This window comes from Erpetoichthys calabaricus, chromosome 3 (genome assembly GCF_900747795.2).
Source record: "Erpetoichthys calabaricus chromosome 3, fErpCal1.3, whole genome shotgun sequence".
Lineage (NCBI taxonomy): Eukaryota > Metazoa > Chordata > Cladistia > Polypteriformes > Polypteridae > Erpetoichthys > Erpetoichthys calabaricus.
The window spans coordinates 119,315,300-119,339,636 of record NC_041396.2 but is presented as its reverse complement, the minus strand read 5'-3'; the positions used below and the strand labels follow the sequence as shown (position 1 = coordinate 119,339,636).

The window sequence follows — 24,337 nt, the reverse complement described above, 5'->3', positions numbered from 1 at the left end:
CAGAAACTAAAATTCACAAAAAAAGATTTATTTATACTTAGTGTGTTTAAAAATTGAGCTTAGGCTTTCTTAGCTGTATTATGCACAGATGGAAACAATTTATTAGTGGATTTAAAGGTAACATGTTCTGCCAAATAATAGCCCTCTTACCCCACCACGCCCCATTACCCTTCATGTTAACTGATCATCAGGTTACATTGCAAGCCCTTGTCTCTCACTGCCAAAATAAACAATAGCATGCTCACTATGCAGTTGTTTAAAGCAGCACATACACGGCAGATTGCCATCTTGCTAGCATTTTTATGTGTGTGTATGTGTGCACGCCACACTGAGAAGCAGCACGTCCTTGTAGCTCCTAACACAGTTTTCTTTCTTTTGAAATTTTCTTCCTTTTTGATTATAATGGTATGTGTCCTGACAGTGTATGTGTGTGATATACATACACATATAAGTTTTATTTATGTAGCGCCTTTCATACACTCAAGGACACTTTACAATTCAATACACACATTAACAAGACAGTAGAAATTACATACACGAAAAAGAATAATACTCATTGAAAAGATGTGTTTTTAACAGAAGTTTGAAATTAATAATACATTTTTCCTCGCGAAGGCGGAGAGGGAGAGAATTCCAAATTTTGGAGACTATCACTCTGAAAGCTCTGCCACCCATAGTTACTAATGAGCAGTGCCTGGTTTCCTCCAAACGTGACGCCTGGCATTCACACTAAAGAGTTCAATCTTTGTCTCATCAGACCAGAGAATTTTCTTTCTCATGGTCTAAGAGTCCTTCAGGTGCCTTTTGGCAAACTCCAGGCAGGCTGCCATGTGCCTTTTACTAAGGAGTGGCTTCCGTCTGGCCACTCTACCATACAGGCCTAATTGGTGGATTGCTGCAGAGATGGTTGACCTTGTGAAAGGTTCTCCCCTCTCCTCTGACAGAGTGATCATTGGGTTCTTGGTCACCTCACTGACTAAGGCCCTTCTCCCCAGATCGCTCAGTTTAGATGGCCGGCCAGCTCTAGGAAGAGTCCTTTTGGTTTCGAACTTCCTCCACTTACAGATGATGGAGGCCACTATGCTCATTGGGACCTTCAAAGCAGCAGAAATTTTTCTGTAACCTTCCCCAGATTTGTGCCTCGAGACAAATACACACACACACACACACACACATATATATATATACTCTTTTTTTTGTTTATTTAACAAGCTTGTGTAAAAAGCCAAAATTTCCCCTTGGGGGCAAATTAAATTTGTTTGTTTGTTTTTTTTTAAACTAGTTAAATGAGACTAATAAAAGGAAATGTTGCAGAGTCTACTATCAGGTACCCTAATAACCTCCAAATAAGTAAATAAATAAATAAGAAATACAATCTTAACTGCAAAATTCAATGCACAACAATACCCTGTGATTTTCATAAATCGGGACAACAGCTTTTCTGCAAGTTTTACCAACATACCGTAGTCTGGAAACGAAAAGAAATTTACAAAGACCACGTCAGATTCGCAACCCACTTAAAGAAAAAGGAGAAATGAAGATCAATAAGAGTGCCCCTTCAGGTAACAATAGAGGGAACATCAAAACTGTCGAATGCAAGATGTGTGTTTGTGGAATTGTTTTGTGGTGATGTGTATGGAGTCAGATGTGTGTCGCTTGAGAAAATTACAATAACTACTGAAATCACTAATAACTATGAGTGCAGTGTTCTTGAGATTGAGCAACATGAAGATTTGGATAACCTGGTAAATTTGTAAAATAAATAGGCCTAATTGTATGAGCTGTATTTAAGTGACTGAACCAATGCACAAGATAAATTCTATTTAACTTGTAATAGGATAATGACTGACTATAAAAAAATAACACTTTTTATTTAGCCCCTATTGTTACTGGTTTTGTATTTATAAATGAAGCTACACATGAACACTTGTTTAAGCTATTGCTGAAATGATGAACATTTTCATATCCACAACATCTATATTTAAATTTTAGGGGTCATTAAAAATAAATTGCATCTTTATTTTATGCAAAACCCTATTGATTGTCTTTGTATTTCAACAGGCATCTTCATGGAGAACTGCAGCTTCACCATTTCACAGGCAATACTTCAAAACCTTCACAACAACCAGCTGAATCTTAAAGACATCTTAACAGTGGTTACAGACATTGTAGAGTACTGTCTGATACCATAGCAGGAAGGGTTAAAAGTTATAACTAACAGTGTGCATTTGTCATATCAACGATTTGGCAGGAATAACCTGGCATCACTACAAATACTTCTGTGGGGATGTACAACAGGTGATGTGGATGAATTCAATCGTCTTTGTAAATCCTGTCAGTAGTAGTAGGGTGTTGAACTATGTTAGCCATTATGGATGCAATGAGAAATCAAACAAAATGACACCTTTTATTGTCTAACTAAAAAGATTACAGTATGCAAGATTTCAATGCAACTCAAGCCCCTTCTTCAGGCAAGATGTAAGCAAGATTTGTTTGATTTGCTTGTGTGTGCACATCCCTGATAATTTCTAGACAGAACCCACCTGTCTCAGTTTCTGCATACAACATCACAGAGGATTTTGGCTACAATCTGATAGATGAAAGTGCAAAAACTAATGAGCTTGTGCTGAAACTGATAAGGCAGAAGGACATGTGACATAGAAGACAAATGCTTAAGCACTTGCATGATGCATTCCACTCAAGTTCTGCATCATTTTCTAAAACACGTAGGATGTCTATCCTGCGAAATAAATACACAAGTTGGTCAGTGAAAAAAATACTCAAAACAGAGACTTCTGATAAATTCATGTACACAGCTAAGTGCCATGTACACTGTGCCTCAAACAAGGAGCCCTTTCTTTCTGTGAAGTTTGATGATTATTAAGACAACTGCAGGAAAGATTTCCAAGGGCAAGACAGCATTAGTTTATCCTACATATATAGTGCTTCACAGTCAGCTCAATCGAATGTGAGAAGTATCACATACTTGCTGAAGCTCCTCTCGAAGACTATAAAGAGCCAGTCTTTCAGTGAGCTAAACAGCAGCTACTTCACTTCAAAGAGCAGGTGGGTCAGAAAGGGCAATAAGGCAAATGATCACAGCTAAAAGTTAAAATAAATTGCATTGATTGAACTTTTAGGACTTTTGTAGTTTGGTAAGTTCAGATACATTAAGGTGCAAAAAGCATTTTTATTTAAAGTTATATTTTTATTCAATTATGCCTTAAGTTTAATTAATTTCCAGTTACTAAATATATGTAAGTGCAATTTCAATACAAAGAATGCAAAAAATGTTTAATTTTTTGTTTGTGTTATTGCAGGTGATTACACATATTTTCTGTCCATAAAAATGAATAAAAATCCTAATAAAAAAAGAAATCTGAGAAAAACAAAAAAGGGTAAATATATCCTGTCATTTTCTGGAAAAAGAAAAAAAAAAAGACAGAAGTATGGAAGTACAGTGATCCCTCGCTATATCGTGCTTCGCCTTTCGCGGCTTCACTCCATCGCGGATTTTATATGTAAGCATATTTAAATATATATCGCGGATTTTTCGCTGCTTCGCGGGTTTCTGCGGACAATGGGTCTTTTAATTTCTGGTACATGCTTCCTCAGTTGGTTTGCCCAGTTGATTTCATACAAGGGACGCTATTGGCAGATGGCTGAGAAGCTACCCAACTTACTTTCTCTCTCTCTCTCTCTTGCGCTGACGTAGGGGGGTGTGAGCAGGGGGGCTATTCGCACACCTAGACGATAGGGACGTTGCTACCTTCTGTGTGCAGCTGCTTCCTGAAGGACATGCTGCACGGTGCTTCGCATACTTAAAAGCTCAAAGGGCACATATTGTTTTTCTCTGGCTCTCTCTCTCTCCCTGCTCCTGACGGAGGGGGTGTGAGCTGCCGCCTTCAACAGCTTTGTACCAGCGGTGCTTCGCATACTTAAAAGCCAAACAGCCCTATTGATTTTTTTTGACTGCTTGCTTTGTTCTCTCTCTCTCTTCTGACGCGCACTCCTTTGAAAAGGAAGATATGTTTGCATTCTTTTAATTGTGAGACAGAACTGTCATCTCTGTCTTGTCATGGAGCACAGTTTAAACTTTTGAAAAAGAGACAAATGTTTGTTTGCAGTGTTTGAATAACGTTCCTGTCTCTCTACAACCTCCTGTGTTTCTGCGCAAATCTGTGACCCAAGCATGACAATATAAAAATAACCATATAAACATATTGTTTCTACTTCGCGGATTTTCTTATTTCACGGGTGGCTCTGGAACGCAACCCCCGCTTTGGAGGAGGGATTACTGTACCTGTTTAGTCCAAATAGTGCTCTTTAAAGATGTTTATGTATATACTAGGGGGCTTCACTCGCCAACCCCCGTGTCTGGTTTTCCGGATACACACTTTTAAGATTTGTTTTCTTTGAATTGTTGTTATTTCATTAGTTTCACTTTTATTTCAGAACTTCTGTAAAAACAATATTTGTAATCTTGCAAGTCCCAATATGCTGAATCGTTTTAATAAGGTCAGGATAGGTTTCTCTGTTTGGAATTTCAGCACAGACAAAACAATCTACATCATCAGCAGTTAATAATGTTTTTTACAAAGTAAAAAAGTAAGTAGAGTTCTGCATTGGACTCCTGTCTGTAAAGTCGTGCTATTTTCCTCTCACTGTTTCAAAAGTACATGGGGTTACCAAGGAGATACCCCAGCTTTTGTGCCTGTCTTGCTTCTGCAGGTTCAGACGCATGTTGTAGGCGTCTATGTACATTGTATTTGTCCATGCAGGCTCGTTTCTGTAGCTCCGTTAGTCGAGCTGTTTGGTTTTGGAGCCGAGACAGTTTTGCTTCCGTGGTTTCAGACGTGCGTTGTAGGTGCCCACATCTATTGTTTTTATCCATGCCGGCTCGCTTTTGTAGTTCCGTTAGCTGAGCTGGATCGTGTTGGAGCCGTGACCGTGACTCCATTAGTTATCCGTTGTCTACCGTTAGTAATATGGATAATTGCACTTACTGCTAATACGGAGCGTTTTCTGTGGTTGTACTGTTAATAATGCATCACTGTAATATGATTCACATATGCTATATGGTTTGGACGTGTGAGGATGCCGTACGTTTAATACGGAGAGTTTGTTTATTCTTATTACCCGGACCATGCTGTGTAGTGTGGACGTTTAGTTCAGAAGCACGTTGTAGGCACATGCGCCTTTCGTACTTTCACGCGCCTTCCGTACTCTCTTTGTGGATCTGTGGGGCCTCCGTGTGTTAGAAGCGCGTGGACCATGATGGATGGATGGATGGATGGATGGATGGATGGATGGATGGATGGATAGATAGAGATACTTTATTAATCCCAATGGGAAATTCACATTCTTCAGCAGCAGCATACTGATACAATAAATAATATTAAATTAAAGAATGATAATAATACAGGTGAAAAAAAAACAGACAATAACTATGTATAATGTTAAATATTAACGTTTACCCCCCCTGGTGGAATTAAAGAGTCGCATAGTTTGGGGAAGGAACGATCTCCTCAATCTGTCTGTGGAGCAGGACAGTGACAGCAGTCTGTCACTGAAGCTGCTCTTCTGTCTGGAGATGACATTATTTAGTGGATGCAGTGGATTCCCCATAATTGATAGGAGCCTGCTGAGCGCCCTTCGCTCTGCCACAGATGTTAAACTGTCCAGCTCCATGCCAACAATAGAGCCTGCCTTCCTCACCAGTTTGTCCAGGCGTGAGGCGTCTTTCCTCTTAATGCTGCCTCCCCAGCACACCACTGCGTAGAAGAGGGCGCTCGCCACAACTGTTTGATAGAACATCTGCAGCATCTTATTGCAGATGTTGAAGGAAGCCAGCCTTCTAAGGAAGTATAACCGGCTTTGTCCTTTCTTGCACAGCGCTTCAGTATTGGCAGTCCAGTCTAATTTATCATCCAGCTGCACTCCCAGATATTTATAGGTCTGCACCATCTGCACACAGTCACCTTTGATGATCACTGGGTCTATGAGGGGTCTGGGCCTCCTAAAATCCACCACCAGCTCCTTGGTTTTGCTGGTGTTCAGGTGTAGGTGGTTTGAGTCGGACCATTTAACAAAGTCATTGATTAGGTCCCTATACTCCTCCTCCAGCCCATTCCTGATACAGCCCACGATAGCAGTGTCATCAGCGAACTTTTGCACATGGCAGGACTCCGAGTTGTATTGGAAGTCCGATGTATATAGGCTGAACAGGACCGGAGAAAGTACAGTCCCTTGTGGCGCTCCTGTGTTGCTGACCACAATGTCAGACGTGCAGTTCCCAAGACGCACATACTGAGGTCTGTCTTTAAGATAGTCCATGATCCATGCCACTAGCTATGAATCTAATCCCATCTCTGTCAGCTTGTCCCTAAGGAGCAGAGGTTGGATTGTGTTGAAGGCGCTAGAGAAGTCTAGAAACATAATTCTTACAGCACCACTGCCTCTGTCCAAGTGAGAGAGGGATCGGTGTAGCATATAGATGATGGCATCTTCCGCTCCCACCTTCTCCTGATATGCAAACTGCAGAGGGTCAAGGGCGTGTTGAACCTGTGGCCTAAGGTGGTGAAGCAGCAGCCTCTCCATGGTCTTCATCACATGTGATGTCAGAGCAACAGGCCGAAAGTCATTCAGCTCACTAGGACGTGATACCTTTGGGACTGGGGTGATACAAGATGTTTTCCAAAGCCTCGGGACTCTCCCCTGTTCCAGGCTCAGGTTGAAGATGCGCTGTAGAGGACCCCCCAGCTCCGATGCACAGACCTTCAGCAGTCGTGGCGATACTCCATCTGGACCCGCTGCTTTGCTGGCACGAAGTCTCCTCAGCTCTCTGCTCACTTGCGCTGTTGTAATTATGGGTGGGGATGTCTTTCCTATGCTGGTATCAGCAGAAGGATGTGTGGAGGGTGCAGTACTCCGAGGTGAGAGTGAGAGTGGGTTAGGGTGGTCAAACCTGTTAAAAAAGTTGTTCATTTGGTTTGCTCTCTTCACGTCTCTCTCAATGGTGGTACCCCCGCTTCGAGCTGCAGCCAGTGATGATCTTCATCCCATCCCACACTTCCTTCATGCTGTTATTCTGCAACTTCTGCTCCAGCTTTCTCCTGTACTGCTCCTTCGCCGCCCTGAGCTGGACTCGGAGTTCCTTCTGCACGCGCTTGAGCTCATGCTGATCACCGTCTTTAAAAGCCCTTTTCTTCTGATTCAAAAGGCCCTTGATGTCACTTGTAATCCATGGCTTGTTGTTAGCATAGCAGCGTACTGTTCTTACTGGAACTACAATGTCCATACAGAAGTGATGTAGTCAGTAGTGCAGTCAACAACTTCCTCAATGTTCTCACTATGAGATCCCTGCAGGATATCCCAGTCTGTAGTTCCAAAACATTCTCTCAGAGTATTCTCAGCCTCCGGAGTCCACTTCCTGAATGATCGTGTGGTTGTAGTGTGGCCGTTTAATTCAGAAGCGCGTTGTAGGCACATGCGCCTTCCGTACTCTTTGTGGACCTGTGGGGCCTCCGTAGGTGTGTTAGAAGCACGTGGACCATGCTGTGTAGTGTGGCCGTTTAATTCAGAAGCGCGTTGTAGGCACATGTGCCTTTCGTACTATCTTGTGGACCTGTGGGGCCTCCGTAGCCTCTTCCGTTTGACTCTGGGGTGCAGCGCAGAATCCTCTTTTTTGTGTGGCTGTGTCGTTAGTCGTTAGCTATGGGCACGTTGTTGCTTCATTTCTCATTCACGTTAGTTGAGCTCTTTCGTTTTTGGGCCGTGACTCCTTCGTTTGCGGTGGATCAGACTTCGCTTGCGGTTTATGAGACGCGCGCTGTAGGTGCCTGTGCACTGTGTCTCATGGTCCCATCGCCGTGTACCGGTGTCCATGCCTTCCGGTTTACCGAGACCTGCGTCTGTGCCTTCCGGTTTACCATTCTCGGTTAGTAATATGGATGTTTAGGATATTCAGAGATTTCACACCACCAAACTGAAATAAATTAATGAAGCCAAGTGAATTTTGTGAATTGCTCCAAAGTTTTCATTTTGCCCGTTAAACAAAAGTAACATCAAGTAAATAATCTTCCACTCTTTCATATCAAAGACATGCATAACTTTATCATTAAACCTTTTTTATGTAACTGGGCATATGTTCAGCATTTCAGTTATGAAGTGATCTATACATTTACAACCTCAAATCAGAAATATTTGGGACACAATGGAAAATGCAAAAAAAGCAGTGGATTTTTAAAATTTACTCTGACTTTCATTTCATTGTAGACAGTATGAACCAAAGATACTTCATGTTTTGCCTGGTTAACTTAATTTATTAATATCCCTCCATTCTTGCATTCCAGAACTGCAACACGGTCCAAAAAAAGTTGGGATGGTATTCACCACTTTATTTCACCATTTCTTCTCACAAGACATTTTGGCACTGAAGATTCCAAGCGATGAAACCTTTCAGGTGTTGTTTTGGGCCATTCTTTCCTCATAAACGTCTTAAAGTGTGCAACAGTATGGGGTCGTCATTGTCACATTTTTTTTTCTTCAAAATTCTCCACACATTCTCTACTGGGGACAGGTCAGCACTGCAGGCAGGCCGGCAAATCCAGTACCTGTACCCTCTTCTTCCCCAGCCATGTCTTTGTAATGTGTGCAGAATGTGATTTTGCATTGCCTTATTGAAAAATGCATAGGTATCAATGGAAAAGATGTTTTCTTCTTGCACTAAAATCTCAATTAACTTTTCTGCATTAATGCTGCCATCACAGAAGTATAAATTACATTTGCCAAGGGCACTGACACAACCCCATACCATGACAGGCCCTGGCTTTTGGACTTGTGGCTAAAAACAGTCTGGATGGTCCCTTTCGTCTTTGGTCCTGAGCACACGGCATCAGTGTTATAATAAGTTTGTTATAATATTAAGTTTAATGTCACTGTCTCGGTGCAGACATTTTTAAACTCTGTCTTGCTTTCCTTTGTACATACATAGCTGAGCCAGATTTAGTACAAAGGGGCTCAGCATTTAGAATTGCCGAGCCAAGCATAGGACTAGATAGCCAAAGACAGCTGGAGAAATGAATAGTCAGCCTAAAGACAGAATAGTATACATCTGTCCTCTGTCAGCACAAAATCATCTTTCCTTATTGGGAGAATGAGACAACTGCAAGTAGGCATTGTGCTATTCCTGTATTTTTGGAGGTGGGGTTGAGTCCTTTCCTGTCCTTGTTTGGAGACCAGAGAGAGAGAGCCTGCACATGGAGCAACCAGTATATAAGGCTTGGACTGCTGCCAAGACACTTTGAAGCCTGTGGATGGATGAACCACTTATTCGTCTTGAAAAGCCTTTCAGCGCAGTGACGGAAAATGGCAGACTGTATACATCAAGTTCCCGCCTTGATAATTGTCATGCTATGGCTTCCTCCATCTGTAATGCCGCGTAAAGTCATCAGTAAAGAAAGCTAAGTTTATTTCTCTTATGTGATTCTTATAACGACCTCAGACTAGGGCGACGGTTCATCTTTCAGCAGGACAACGACCCTAAGCACACAGCCAAGATATCAATGGAGTGGCTTCAGGACAACTCTGTGTCCTTGAGTGCCCAGCCAGAGCCCAGACCTGAATCCGATTGAACATCTCTGGAGAGATCTTAAAACGGCTGTGCACCGATGCTTCCCATCCAACCTGATGGAGCTTGAGAGGTGCTGCAAAGAGGAATGGGCGAAACTGGACAAGGATAGGTGTGCCAAGCTTGTGGCATCATATTCAAAAAGACTTGAGGCTGTAATTGCTGCCAAAGGTGCATCGACAAAGTATTGAGCAAAGGCTGTGAATACTTATGTACATGTGATTTCTCAGTTTTTTTATTTTTAATGAATTTGCAAAAACCTCAAGTAAACTTTTTTCACTTTGTCATTATGAGGTGTTGTGTGTAGAATTCTGAGGAAAAAAATGAATTTAATCTATTTTGGAATAAGGCTGTAACATAACAAAATGTGGAAAAAGTGAAGCGCTGTGAATATTGTGTGTGGCATACCATAAAGATCTATACTGAGGATACAAGACACAAGGTGAACTACCACAGCTATGCACATAACACATAGCTTTATATGGTTAAAGCACTTCTGACCCAATGTCTGTCTTGTATTTCTGAATGGATGAGTAGAAAGGAAAAAATATGAAATCTTTAGTTGTTCTGAAAAATTGAAATGAGAATATTAAAATAACCTTGATCCCTTACAATTAAAGTCAAAGTGGAAGTAAAGAATTCAGATGTAATCATGGACTCTGACCTAAACTTTAAAATTTCATATTAAACTATATTACTAAGACTGCATTTTTTTTCATTTAAGGAACATTGCAAAAGTTAGACCTCTTATAAGACTGCAAATAAATTCATCCTTTTGTTTTTAGTTGACTATATTACTCTAATGCACTCCTAACTGGTCTACCTAAAACGTCAGTCAGTTGCAGTTAGTCCAGAATGCAGCAGTAAGAATGTCAGCCAGAAAAAGAAAATCTCAGCATATCTCACGCTTTAACGTTGTTATATTGGCTACCTGTGTCTTTTAGAATTAACTTTAAAATACTATTAATGGTTTATAAGCTTTAAGTAAACTTGCTCCTTCCCAAATTTTGGAGTGCCTATCCCCCTACATTCCAAGTCATAATCTTGGATCAGTGGTCTGTTTATTATTCCAAGAGCCAAATATAAAAGAAGTGGTGAGGTAGTCTTTTGCAATTATGCACAGAAAATAAGAAATACTTTACCAACAGAGATACACCAGGCTAGCAATATAGATTATTTTGGTCCAGTGACACAACTGTAGCTGGCTTATCTGTCATATGAGTAAAGTGACACTCCTTTAAATGCCACAAAACCATACTGAAAGTTATGATCACAGTGAGACTGCTAATATTTTAATTGATTATTCTTCTAAAAAGGGTAATCCTGCACTTTTTAATTATGGCTTTTCTAAAAAAAAGAATTGGCTACTTCATCAAAAATCATTAGAAGGAAAGTCTTCCAATAAACTAAAGCCAAAACAAATACAGGCAGTCCCTGGGTTATGTACGAGATAGGGTCTGTAGGTTTGTGCTTAAGTTGAATTTGTATGTAGGTCAGAACAGGTACATTACTTTAATAAATGTTATTGTTGACCGACTGTAACCAAGTGCTCTGCCAATGAATGATGGAGTTTCACCTCTTTCTGACCTTTTTATTATTCCTACTTTATTTTCAATGGTGATGTTTTTTCTCTTCTTTACTGTAACACCAGCACTTGCATCAGATTTGTGTTTCAGAGACATTCTTGAAGGGTGAAGACAAGAGGTTAAGATGAGCTCTTCTGTACAGCACTGTACACGCTATCACAGCAGATTAGGCACCAGTCATCAACACGTCTGATGTATAGGGTGGTCCAGATCTAATTATGCAATTTTCATTATGCTATAACTTATTCAGTTTATTACATAGAAAATCACCCGAAAAATCCTGGACCATCGAGAAGTGTGTGAACTGACAACACGAAGAATCGTCTTCGTGCTGAACTGGAATTGTCCCCACATAAATCAAAGTCATCCAGACGATCTGGATCTGCAGAATTAGATCTGGACCACCCTGTACTGACAAGAGACAACTTCCTGCTACATGCGTAACGGTACAAGCAGGCCTGCTATTGAGAATGAATGGGGGCAGCGAGGGGCGGTTCATCACCAGCCCACATCACAGCCACCTCCACTACATTATGCTGCCTGCAGTGTCCTGCCACACCACCGCCCCCATTCAACACGCAGCCATCCGAGGCACACTACAATGCTATCCCCCGCCTCCCCGTTCACCCACAACAGGGTCACCAGTTGCAACGGGGGCGGGCATTGAAACCGCTTTCCACCGGGAGCCACCCGATGGACACTACACTGCATGAGCAGTGAAATTGACCCCCTCCAGCCTCTGTCCAGCCACCGCTTACAGTGTCCCCGGGCCGAAGATGACGGAGCGGCAGTTACTGAGGCGCATGCGTCGCAGCTGTGGCCCCGTTCGTATGTTGTAGGTCGGGTGTCCGTAACCTGGGGACTACCTGTACTACTAAAATTACTAACAACATCTGAGTAGAAAGAGTGTTTTCCAAATTTAGCAAAACTAGCTGCTTTCATACTGCTTACTGCTTTCATACTGCTTATTTAGACTGCAATTTTGCAATAAAGGTGGAATAAGTTCTGATAGTTTAATTTTTTTATTACACAAAATCTGTGATTAAGGCAGGGTGGGGAGACTATCTTCACTGTGTTATGAATAAACTCCATTATTTTGTTTATTACTGCAACTATGGCAGGATTATTTGTTAAAGAAAAATCTTCTGCCACATCTGAACCACAAACACAGAAAGATGATTGATTTGTGTGCACCTTCGTCTTTTTATGAACTTTGTTCATGGACTGAACTTTAGAACTCATTATAGTACTAATGTCACAGCTTGAACGTGAGATAGTGTTATCACCTGGTAGGCATTATAAAAGTACCTAAAGTAGGGCTATGAGATTACAAATGAAGTTGGGCCAGATTTTCAAACCAAGAAATTTAGATGGGCCAGGCATTTTCAGTGGCCAGTAAGCAGCAGGTAATGATAAATTTTAAAATTAACACAAATTAATGTATTTAAAAACAAGAAATGTTTATTCATGGTTTTCCTTTTAAATTTGGTCACATCTTACACAGGCACATCAAAAAAATGTATAAACAAAAACAACAAAAAAGCTATAACTGAACAGAATGTGAGGTGGTAGCAAAACTTTTTCCACTTTTGAAATATGACCCAGGCACATCTGTATAAAAATCAAAAAAGTGCACAGTATTAGCAATAAATCTGTTTCCCTTTATATAAAAAAAAAAAAAAAAAAAAAAAAACTTTCATTCACACGGTTTTAAATCACTCATATGACAGAGGTTAAATATAAGTTCCACAGCAACGCCTTTCTGGTGGAACTTTTTTTCCCCAGAAAAAAACTACCCGAGTAAATGTTTTAAGAGCAAGGCTGCATGTATGGCATGAAAGTGGATTAGTACATTTATTTTAAAATGTCTTTGTACAGAATTATTGGGTGTCAAGTAATGAATCATTAATTATAATTATTTTTATTAAATCATTTACCATGTTTCTTTGTTAATAAGCTCCCGTTGAAGAATTTATTAGTAACATATTAGTAATATAGCACGCATGCCAAAATGACTGAAGGAACAACTAATTAAGTGGTATTTTTTGAGCCCAGTAAAGCATCAGTAATTCACTTACAACCTTAAAACACAGAATTTATTACATCGATGTGTGTGATGAAACAGCGAGCAGACGACTGCTTGTACATGATTAATGACAGACACGCCGGCATTTTGCATGAGGTATGTGTTAAATCAAAAGAGAAATAGCATGCAAAGATGCACAAACACTATGAGATTGGTGACAATCACATCTTAGTGTGCTGAACCAAATCAGAAGGAACAACTGAATTAAACAGGGCACAGTTATCTTCATAACAGGGGACCTATATGATGGGCAGATGAATTTCAAATGTTTTGCATGCCTACCTTTTGTTTTGATGGCCAGTTGCGTGATATTCTGCCCTTTATTCATTATTCTGGCACAAGTGTACCCGGCCTCTCATTGAAATTCATGGCCATCCTGTCTGCATCATCATGTACTTAGAAATATTTTCCCGGGCACGTCTCAAAGTCTGATGTCATTTTTACTACGACTCCTTTGCACCCAGCACGGGGTATAAACCAGCCTTTACGTGGCTCAGTGAAATGCAAGGGACAACCCGTACTGACACATGTTAACGGCACATGCACTCAACAATACAAAAATGGCCTGTTACAATATAATTAGTATAAAATTTCAATGATTTCATTCGCAACTGGCGAACTAAGTAGAAATGATAATCAGCAAAGCCTATTTTTGGATGCATTTGCGATCATTTGAGTTGCAATCTGGAGCCCTGACAGGACCACGGGCTGGGCCACTCAGAGGTCGCTTCTGGGCTGAATGTGGCCCGCGGGCTGCCATTTCAATAGGCCTGACCTAAATGAAAGATTAATTTTAAAATACCTGTACATCAATATTGATCAGCCTATTATACACACTTTTTAATTATTATTTAAGAAATATAGCAATATCAACAAGAATACCAATTTCCTAACAAAATGTAATGAAAATATAAATCTAATAAAATTATAAACTATAAATTATATACCTGATTTCTGAGTTTTCCGATTGGATGAAACTGAGAGCTGTAAGTTTCAGCAGAACTCACAATTTTACCCATTATTTCATTTTCCTAAATTTTAAAAACAGAAAAAAATGTGTATATTTTATGGTGGGTACAACTTTGTAAACTTACTTCTTGCTTCTGCCAAGAGACATGCATCATATCAAAATGTCTGTCAGAAACACATTCAAAACTATGGAAAAGATTACATTAATTGCTTCTCAGTCTCATTGTGCAGGACATGGCTAGATTACACTGATTTGTGATTAAGAATGTTAACTTCAATTTTGTCTCCCACACAATCATAACTATCTTAAACAGTCAATAAACTGCTCCCAGAAATACTCAGAGAAACCTCTGCTAGAAATCCCAGTTCAGACTTTGTTGGCATTTTTGATAATACATTTTTGCTTTTAGCCAAGCTTGTGAATATTTAATATAGTCTTTTCAATGTAAAATTTTTCATTGCCTTTATACATATTCTGTCTAAGGAAATTATGTGTAACAAATATGTTCTAACACAAAGGTAGTGATGATTTATAAATTGATCACTTTAGTGATGTGGCAGTGCCTAATTAATTGTAATATCTGTATAGTTACTTAAAACAATGACTATCACAATTAGGCACATATAGTTAGCAATTCAATGATGAAAACATACAGATAAAAATAAAGCTGTTTTGTGTAAAAATGTATTTCTTAACAGATCAAGTGAATACATTAAATGTTTTAAATCGCAAAAGGTTACCTCAAGTTCTTTACAGGGTTTACCAATAAACTTGTAGAGCAAAACTAGGGATGATGCCAGAATTTCATTTGCTATTACTCTGGGAAATGACGTTAAATCAACCTCCCCGTGGCTGAGATGATCCCTGATACGAGGTCCCTCTGGATTGTTCAACAGGTCCCACAACAGTTCCTGTTAAAAAACAGTTTTATAAAATGTAATGTATATCCTTTTACCAAAAACAGTAAAAGAGACAATAACAAATGAAGTTATAGTTGAATATTGTTGGGTTTACTTAACTAGAGCAAGTTTCAAGTTAAGGATTCATTATTCATTTATCTGAAGCTAAACCTTTAACAACTGAAATATTTCTAAACTGATAAAAATAAGGAATACAAAATTTATGCAACCAATGCAGGAAATCACTATAAATGGATTAGTTCGTGTTAACAGTCCACACATTAAAAAAAATGCATTTTATAAAGTTTTCATTTTTATCTTTAATTGGTATGGCTGATAAGCACATTCTTTAACAAATCATATTTAATCCTTTAATAATTTGCAGATAAGCCAAGAATTTTAGGATACAAAATAGACCCAAAAAGTTGCATTTGGCTCATCTGTTCAAATTTTTTAAAAATGTTTTTCACTTCCATTATTTTAAAAGGCACTGAAATCACTATATGGAAAGTAACAATGTTGAAAGGTACACATAAGTAAAATCATATTTGGAACATAATTGAGGAAAGGAGTTGCAGTGAAGAATAATACAGAAGAGTTGTCATTTATTATGCACCCAGCTTTTCCTAATAACCATCTTAATGTAACAGTTACCAAAGCGTATGAGAGTTGGGGCAGCATTTGTAAAGAATGCCTCATTGTAGTCCAGACTTCAAAACCAGAGCACAAGGTCTATATAAAACATACTAATATCAGATCTGGGAGACATCTGTAAAGATATCTCATGACTCTCTGAAGTAATACAGTATGGAACAAACTGGTAGCCATCTTTTATTGCACATTTCCCAGTTTGGCAACACAGCGATTTCTTAATTAAATTAAGAAATCAACTGTGTTGCATACATTACTAGAAAGTGTTGTTCACTTTCTCTGGCTCCAAGAAGGACATTGCAAAAGCACTTAGGCCTAGTCTTGGTTCGCTGCTAATCTGTAGTTATGGGGCATACTGCAACAGCTTTAAACCCGAAAGTTAGTCGTGTTACCATGAATATGGACTGAAACCAGATTAGCAAGGGATCATCTCAAACTCACTGCACACTGGCACCGACCCAAACTGTTTTCTCTCATTCAGCATGAGAACGTTAGATTAAAGATGTTTCTCCGCCTTCACTACAAATTATATGGGGAAGTGATATTTAAAAAAATATATCTGGGAGGAGAATTCCTTTATATTATAAGAATTGAGGAAAATGTTAATTATATTGGGTAAAGGGAAGTTTGCACAAATCAGAAAAGTTTATAAAACATTGCAAAAATTGTAGAGACTCAATTTGTAACATGTGCTTCTTGAATAACTGTGGAGCTAACTTGGAAAGTGTATAGTCTACAAGAATACTTTACATAAGGCAAAACTGCCAAAACAAATGTTTGCTTTGTCTGAGTAACAGTACTGCAAAATGCACTCAAAGTACTATAAAGTATGACAAAGTATTAAAGCCTATGATGTGCTAACAGTGTTAGGGAACGTTACTTTAATTAAAAACTTAAGTTACATTAATCAATACCAAAAAAACTCAATACGGTATATAGTTATTTATTCTAAAATGTATTGTGCTACAAACTGTTTTACTTCTACATTAAATTTTCCTTCTTTTGTAAGAACTGCACATTTCACTGGTCAGCTTTTTTTGTTTTGTTTTAATGATTTCTAAGCCCACACAGGAACTTCAATAAAATGAACCAGAAACACAGACATTTTCTTGTGTTTTAGAAGAACAATACATTTAGTCGTTCATGTGCTGTGAAGTAAATAACATGTTTCACCATTTTCTAAGCCCAAAGAATCAAGATATGAACACTAGCTGCTGTGCCACCAGATCACATCGTTTTAAAATATCTATAATCAAATACATGGCTGAAAACTAAATACAAGCTTTATTTACAGGGTTCTGCTACTGGATTGAATGCTGTACACAATTTTCTGTTTGGCTGAGTGATTGTGCCCAAAGGCATGTACCATGTTTGCTTCTTTCCTTACACTCAGTGCTGCTATGATAATTACTGACCCCTTGCGACTCTAAACTGGACGGATTAAAATTTACTCCTCAATATGTTTGGGATTGAGTGTATACTTATAACTTTTGTTCAGTTATTTTTACCTGATTGTATGCTATGCATGTGCTTATATCCTTTACCAGCTGTCATCAGATGGCCAGAGCAAGCATGTGCATGATAATGCACAGAACAGTAGCAGGCAACATCTTGAAAAGACAATACTTCTGAAAAGCAATACACTTATTTTTTTGGAATGGAATAAACTTCCATACTAGTGAAGTAATGCATATCTTATTTAGTTTTTTTAAAGTAATTCAGGTATTTTTACTTCAATAAAACAAGTATGTGTAATGTTTTCAGAACTGGTTTCGATTTAAAATTTTATACATTCACCTTATCTGCTGTTGACACACTTGCATGGTATTTTGGTTAAAAATTTGAGGGGCATCTTATCCGGGAGTATCTACGGTAAGTGCTTGAAGCAACGGTTTGTGGTTATTTTATTGTCCTCCTGTGCTTAATGAAAAAAGTTATTAATCCATTAGAATGTATAAAATGTTTCCAGCATAACCTTTTACCCATTGATCAAGAGTGTATCTGAACAAATTTACTTAAATGAAAAAACATGAAAAATTTAATTAATTAATTACTCTGCAATATACCATAGGTAAGGGACGTTAAATCTAAATTATTACACACACACACCATTATTGGCTCACCAAGCATTGTAGGAAGTGCATTTATCTCTGTCCTTTTCACATTTTTGGCTAGTATCTGAAAAGCAAAAATCAAAATAAAATCATTTACCTTAATGTTAGAAGCATTTAAAAAAAAAAAAAAAAAAAAAAAAAAAAAAAAAAAGCTAATGAATTGGGGAAATATACAGCAGGACATAAAAACTGTTATAGAAGTAACAGAAAATTGACAGAATCCTACAGGTGGGAAGGAATATAAATTAAAGGTAAACATATTAAAAAGGACTGTAATAAACATATTCAAAAACTGCAGAAAGTGATGATTATAAAAGAGAAGAGGTTAATATTAGTCTGACACATTGTACATGGAAATGTTTAAAAGAATCGAGGAGTTTAAATACCAACATAAAAACTGGGAAATTCCAGTAAATATTTGAGGTAAAAGACCAGAAGCTCATGGATGTAATTGATAACAGCTTTCTTCCTCAATATGTCAAAACACAAACCAGGAAAAGAAAAAAAAAAAAAAACAACAATTTTCACACTTAATATCTTTAGTAATCAAGACAGAATTCAGGGTGCATTATATTTTTATTATATTTATATATATATATATATATATATATATATATATATATATATATATATATATATATATATATATATATATATATATATATATATTTTATTAGCAGCTGGAGATCCACAAAGGGAGAAAAATGAATCACGTATCATAAAGTGTTTTTTTTTTTTTTTATTCCTGAGCTTTCAGCCCCTACCAGGAGCATTATCCTCTGAAGCTCAGGAATAAAAAACTACTTTATGATACGTGATTCATTTTTCTCCCTTTGTGGATCTTCAGCTGCTAATAAAAAAAAAAAATAAATATATATATAAAAAATATATATTTTAGTATATACACACACACACACACATAATGCACAGACCTACCTATGTTCTGGGGAAGCAACCATGGGCAGCTCAATACCTCCCCCAGGACGCTTGGTGGCAGCCTCCCTGGCCGACGGGGATTCCCCAACCTCCTGCTGGGCTCCATGGGAGATGGAGTCATCCACAGCCTGGTTGGGACCCGGGGTGGCCGCTAGGGGGGGCTGTCTGCGTTCAACAGCCAGGCTGGACGAGTCTTCAGCCCCACCCGAAAGTGCAATTGGGACCAGGAGGTCAAACACCTGGAACACTTCCGGGTGGGCTATAAAAGGGGACCAGCCACCAACACTCGAGAGCCAGAGTAAGGAGGAGGAGGACTAAGCTTGAGGAGGAGTGGTGGTAAAGGAGAAAACTGTTGTGGACCTTTTGTGGTGTTTGAGACTCTGTATTGCCTGTGGGTCATGGGGAAGACGTGCGCCCACGGGTGAAGAAAAATAAAGTCTTTGTTTGGTTTATACGTGCCTCCGTGTCGGGTCAGGCGCCTATATAACGCCTTTGTTACATTATTTTATATATATATATATATATATATATATATATATATATATATATATATATATGCGGCACGCATACAACCCCGCGAGAGAGACTCGCCACACGGACCACCACCAGTCCGCAGAAGGGCCGTTTCCCCCTGGTGCGGGAAGACAATGGGCGTTGCAGGAGTGCAGCGGGCTCCTACGAGCGTGCCGTCGCTGAAGACGCCCAGGACGGCATTGCGTCTAGCGAGGCCACGCTGATGACGTATCCTCGGACAGACGGAACCATGGAGGTAAGTTCCCTGCTTACTGGCAGCCGGCCCTTGATGGCCGGGCGTGTTTTGTGCGTTGTAGGTAGGGACTTCCAGGATCTGCGACGGTGGCAGACACGTGCCAGTCTGCGGGGCTTTGCCAGCGCGGCAGCAGCAGGAGAAGCTGCGGAGGAGGAGTCGCTGCAGCTCGAGAAGCCGAGGCAGCTGCGAGGCTGTACGGAGGCACGCCGCCACACCGGGAAGAGGGGAGACAAGATGGCCGCGGAGAGGAAGTCCCTCCCCGAGACAGGCAAAGGACTGGACAGTGTGTCTTGTGTGCCCGCCGATGATTGGATGGAGGCGGGACCAAGGAATGTCCATCCTGAGCCGAGGAAGGACCCGATTGGGGCGTCTCTCTCAGCCCATAGGAAGCAGCCAGCGAGTGCGACTGATAAGACAGGTAAGTCCACCGTCAGCTGACTTTCTGTGCTCGCCGCAGGCTCTGTCGCTTTCACAGGTGATACGTGCCTTCCGTGAGGAATTAAAGATGCTGGAGAGGAAGGCAGTTGCGTCCGTGAAGTTGCTGCGTGAGTGGAAGGAACGATGCGACGGTGGATCCTTCGGCCAGAGCAGTACGGCAGGGCAGGTGAGTAGAACCGGCCCCGTACAGGATAAGGGAGGCTCCACCGAAAAGAACCATGACGTAAGTGATCAGCTTCAAGTAGGGGGGGCTCCGATAGTGGACGTGATGCCGAGAGCCGATCATATGGTAAAGGGAGAGGGAGTGAGAGGGCAGGCAGGACACCGGTTGATGAGTGCCGCAGGTCCTAGCTCCCTACGCCACAAGCCAGTGATGGCGGGGGCAGCAGCAGATCAAGCAAACAGGAGGTATTTAAAAAAAAAAAAAAAAAAAAAAAAATGTATCACCGTTCAAGAGGGGGTTTTGGAGGAGCGACCGCATCTCCGTGGGGTGTGTTCAGCCCCCCTCTTCACAACGTGAGTGGCAGAGACGTGAACTGGCCGGTGCGTAGTGCAGGCCAGGGGGCATTGGCAAGCAAAGAGAGCAGGTGCAAATATATTTTACATAGATAGCTAACAAAAGACAGTAATACACAAGAAAAAAAATAACATTATGAAAGCTTAGTTGAACTTTTCCTCGCTTATAGAAAAAGGCAAATAACCTTTCAATTCATGTGGTTAAAATGGACAAGTTCTTTAACTGCGAGCAAATGTACGCCACCGGGCAAACACGAGAAGCTTTAAAATTAGCTAGTCTCTGCTTTGGCTTACCATTCCCCCATACACAGAGTTCTCTGTGGGGTACGTGTGCATGTGCCTGGAAGATGGTGCTCTGCACTTTTACTGGATTTGTGATGAGAAACTCAAAAGTACAACTTATCTTTCATGAAGTTATCCTTAACCTTTCAGTTACAGTGATACCACTATCATAAAACATTAGTTGGCTTTGTCCTGTTTATTAAATTACAATTAACAGTTATTCCTCCACAAGGTTTGGACATGTATATATATTGTTTTGTTAAGCTTCTGTAAAGTTTTAATTTCCACTTCAGGACAAACATTTCTGTCTGTCTGTCTGTCTAATGGCACACTCCTCAAATTCCAATACAGGACAAGGCTTCCCATCCTTCCAGTCCAGTACAGCTATGGTTCGGAGTAAAGGGAATGCTTCAACATCTGTTACAGCCACATCCTCTAAGCTATGGGTTCTGCTTTTGGACAGCCAAACTTATAGCCAGGTTGACAACTATAAGCTTGAAAAGAAGAAAGATGAGTCAGAGTTTGTTTTAGGTCTTTAAAAGAGGGATCTTGCCATTGGTTTCTTGGGTGCAAACAGGCAAAGTTTTGTCCTGCAAGGTTGTCAGTCCCTGATATAAAGCCCTTTGTTTGAGCTGAATGTTCAATTGGTACCACAAGAAGATGGCTCCTAGATGTCACTGGGTGATTGATCATTTTAATTGGATAAGCCAGAGAGGGTGCACTCCAAAAAGAGGCTCACTGAAAAAGAAGCTGATAATAAGCGTGTCTTGCTGAGGCTTACTAAGTCAGGACTTGTGTTCCAATCTGGCAAAATGAATAATGCTAGTCTGTCCTATACCATCTTCGGATCAGGTCCCACCACCCTCTCTCAGTATCCATGGAGAACTCACAAGTTCTGTTTCCTTGTCCCACCACCATCCAGTGGTTACCATGGAACCTCACCAAAGTGATAGCCACTCCTACTCCTGTTCCTACCCAATGACCTGCAGGAGCGACCATATCCATGGAGAGCAGTTGCTCTCCACAGGGCTTCCCCAAATAATTTGTCTTTTGTACTTTGCACTGGCTCTAACCTTAATCTCAACACTCTCTCTCTCTGTCTGTCTGTCTGTCTGTCTGTCTCTTTCACTTGATCTCTTCGATCTGACCCATTCTCGATTACAGACCCCTTTTATCCCTATTAAGTGCAGGTGTGCAAAATGACTGGTGGTGCCTCGATGAGGGACAGCTGCATTAACTGCCTGCATGCACGTTCAACACAATTAACAAATTCCCTCATCAAAATATCCAGAACCACGTTTTTTTTTTCTGTTATATAACTACCTGTATACTCACTGGGTCGGCACTGTCTCACTGTTTTTAAAAATCTTGCAAGACTTCAGTGCAAACTTAACTCATTTAAAAATGTGTATCAGCATAAAGGAGCAGATGGAGAAAGGTCTAAACCCATTGATGAATTATGGTAACAAGCACTACACTGAGGTCACATATGAGGGTATATATACCTGTGATAGAGACAAGCTTAATATAATGAAGAAGCAGTGAAAGACTAAAAAAGGTTTTGAAAATATTAGGTTATTAAAACTCCATCCCAATGTGTTAAGGAAATAGTGAAGAGAGTTGTATAATGTGCTAAAGTATCAGATTTTTCCCTGATGCTATACAATGCAAATAGAACAAAATATAAAATAGGAAACTATAAAAGGTGAAAAACATGGCAGAAAATAAAAATATATATGTAATATGTACAAATACCGTATAAACATCTGTATGTAAGACCTCACTCCCATTGTAAACTATACACTAGTTTTAAAAAAACAGGATAATTATACACATACATATACAAGCAAGATTGGTTTCTAATTCAACTGGCAGAATGCATGGGGCAGAAACAGAAAACCATAGACTTCTACTTAAGAAACCATCTGAATATGTTAACTTGCAGACTATAAAGAAATAAGGCTAGCATAGAAATTAAGCCAGGATTTAGGTTTCTGTAGGCAATAGTATGAAAATTATGAATGTTTATGTTTGAGTCAAACACATTCTAACTTAATACGATGCAGACTGTTGGCTTGAACACACCATATAGAAAAGCAAGTAAAAACTCCATGTAGTCGTAACAAATTTATTTCCATGAAAATAATTATATTTATACACAGTACTGTGCAAAAGTTTTAGGCAGGTGTGAAAAAATGCTGTAAACAAAGAATGCTTTCAGAAATATAAATAATGATTGTTTATTGTTATCAATTTACAAAATGCAAAGTGAGCGAACAAAAGAAAAATCTAAATCAAATCAATATTTGGCGTTACTACCTTTTGCCTTCAAACCAGCATCAATTCTTATAGGTACACTTGCACAAAGTCAGGTATTTTGTAGGATTCTAGTCAGGTGTATGATCAACCAATTATACCAAACAGGTGCTAATGATCATCAATGTCACATGTAGGTTGAAACACAGTCATTAACTGAAACAGAAACAGCTGTGTAGGAGGCTTAATACTGGGTGAGGAACAGCCAAACTCTGCTACCAAGGTGAGGTTGTGGAAGACAGTTTCATGTCATGGCAAGATTGAGCACAGAAACAAGACACAAGGTAGTTATACTGCATCAGCAAGGTCTCTCCCAGACAAAGATTTCAAAGCAGACTCGGGTTTCAAGATGTGCTGTTCAAGCTCTTTTGAAGCACAAAGAAACGGGCAACGTTGAGGATTGTAAACGCAGTGGTCGGCCAAGGAAACTTAGTGCAGCAGATGAAAGACACATCAAGCTTTTTACCCTTCGAAATCGGAAGATGTCCAGCAGTGCCATCAGCTCAGAACTGGCAGAAACCAGTGGGACCCAGGTACACCCATCTACTGGCCAGAAGTGGTCTTCATGGAAGAGTTGCAGCCAAAAAGCCATACCTCCGACTTGGAAACAAGGCCAAGCGACTGAAGTATGCACGAAAAAACATAGGAACTGGGGTGCAGAAAAATGGCAGCAGATGCTCTGGACTGATGAGTCAAAATGTGAAATATCTGGCTGTAGCAGAAGGCAGTTTGTTCATCGAAGGGCTGGAAAGCGGTACAATAATGAGTGTCTGCAGGCAACAGTGAAGCATGGTGGAGGTTCTTTGAACATTTGGGGCTGCATTTCTTCAAATGGAGTTGGAGATTTGGTCAGGATTAATGGTGTTCTCAATGCTGAGAAATACAGGCAGATACTTATCCATCATGCAATACCATCAGGGAAGCGTATGATTGGCCCCAAATTCTGTAGCAGGACAACGACCCCAAACATTCAGCCAAAGTCATTAAGAACTATCTTCAGTGTAAAGAAGAACAAGAAGTCCTGGAAGTGATGGTATGGCCCCCACAGAGCCCTGATCTCAACATCATCGAGTGTGTCTGGGATTACATGAAGAGACAGAAGGATGTGAGAAAGCCTACATCCACAGAAGATCTGTGGTTAGT

At 39.9% G+C, this 24,337-nt stretch overlaps 1 protein-coding gene across 3 annotated transcripts in view; it reads right to left on the bottom strand.

Annotated features, from left to right (window-relative positions):
• Positions 1–24,337, bottom strand: part of LOC114648337 (endoplasmic reticulum membrane-associated RNA degradation protein-like) — a 146,208-nt gene that overhangs the window by 66,077 nt on the left and 55,794 nt on the right. For all 3 annotated transcript variants that reach the window (XM_028797319.2, XM_051924257.1, XM_051924256.1), the window contains exons 11-13: positions 17,933–18,001; positions 15,014–15,184; positions 14,251–14,334 (exon numbers count right to left, since the gene is read on the bottom strand). In XM_028797319.2, coding sequence (XP_028653152.1) covers positions 14,251–14,334; positions 15,014–15,184; positions 17,933–18,001 — 324 coding nt within the window. The remainder of the gene's footprint in view (positions 1–14,250; positions 14,335–15,013; positions 15,185–17,932; positions 18,002–24,337) is intronic.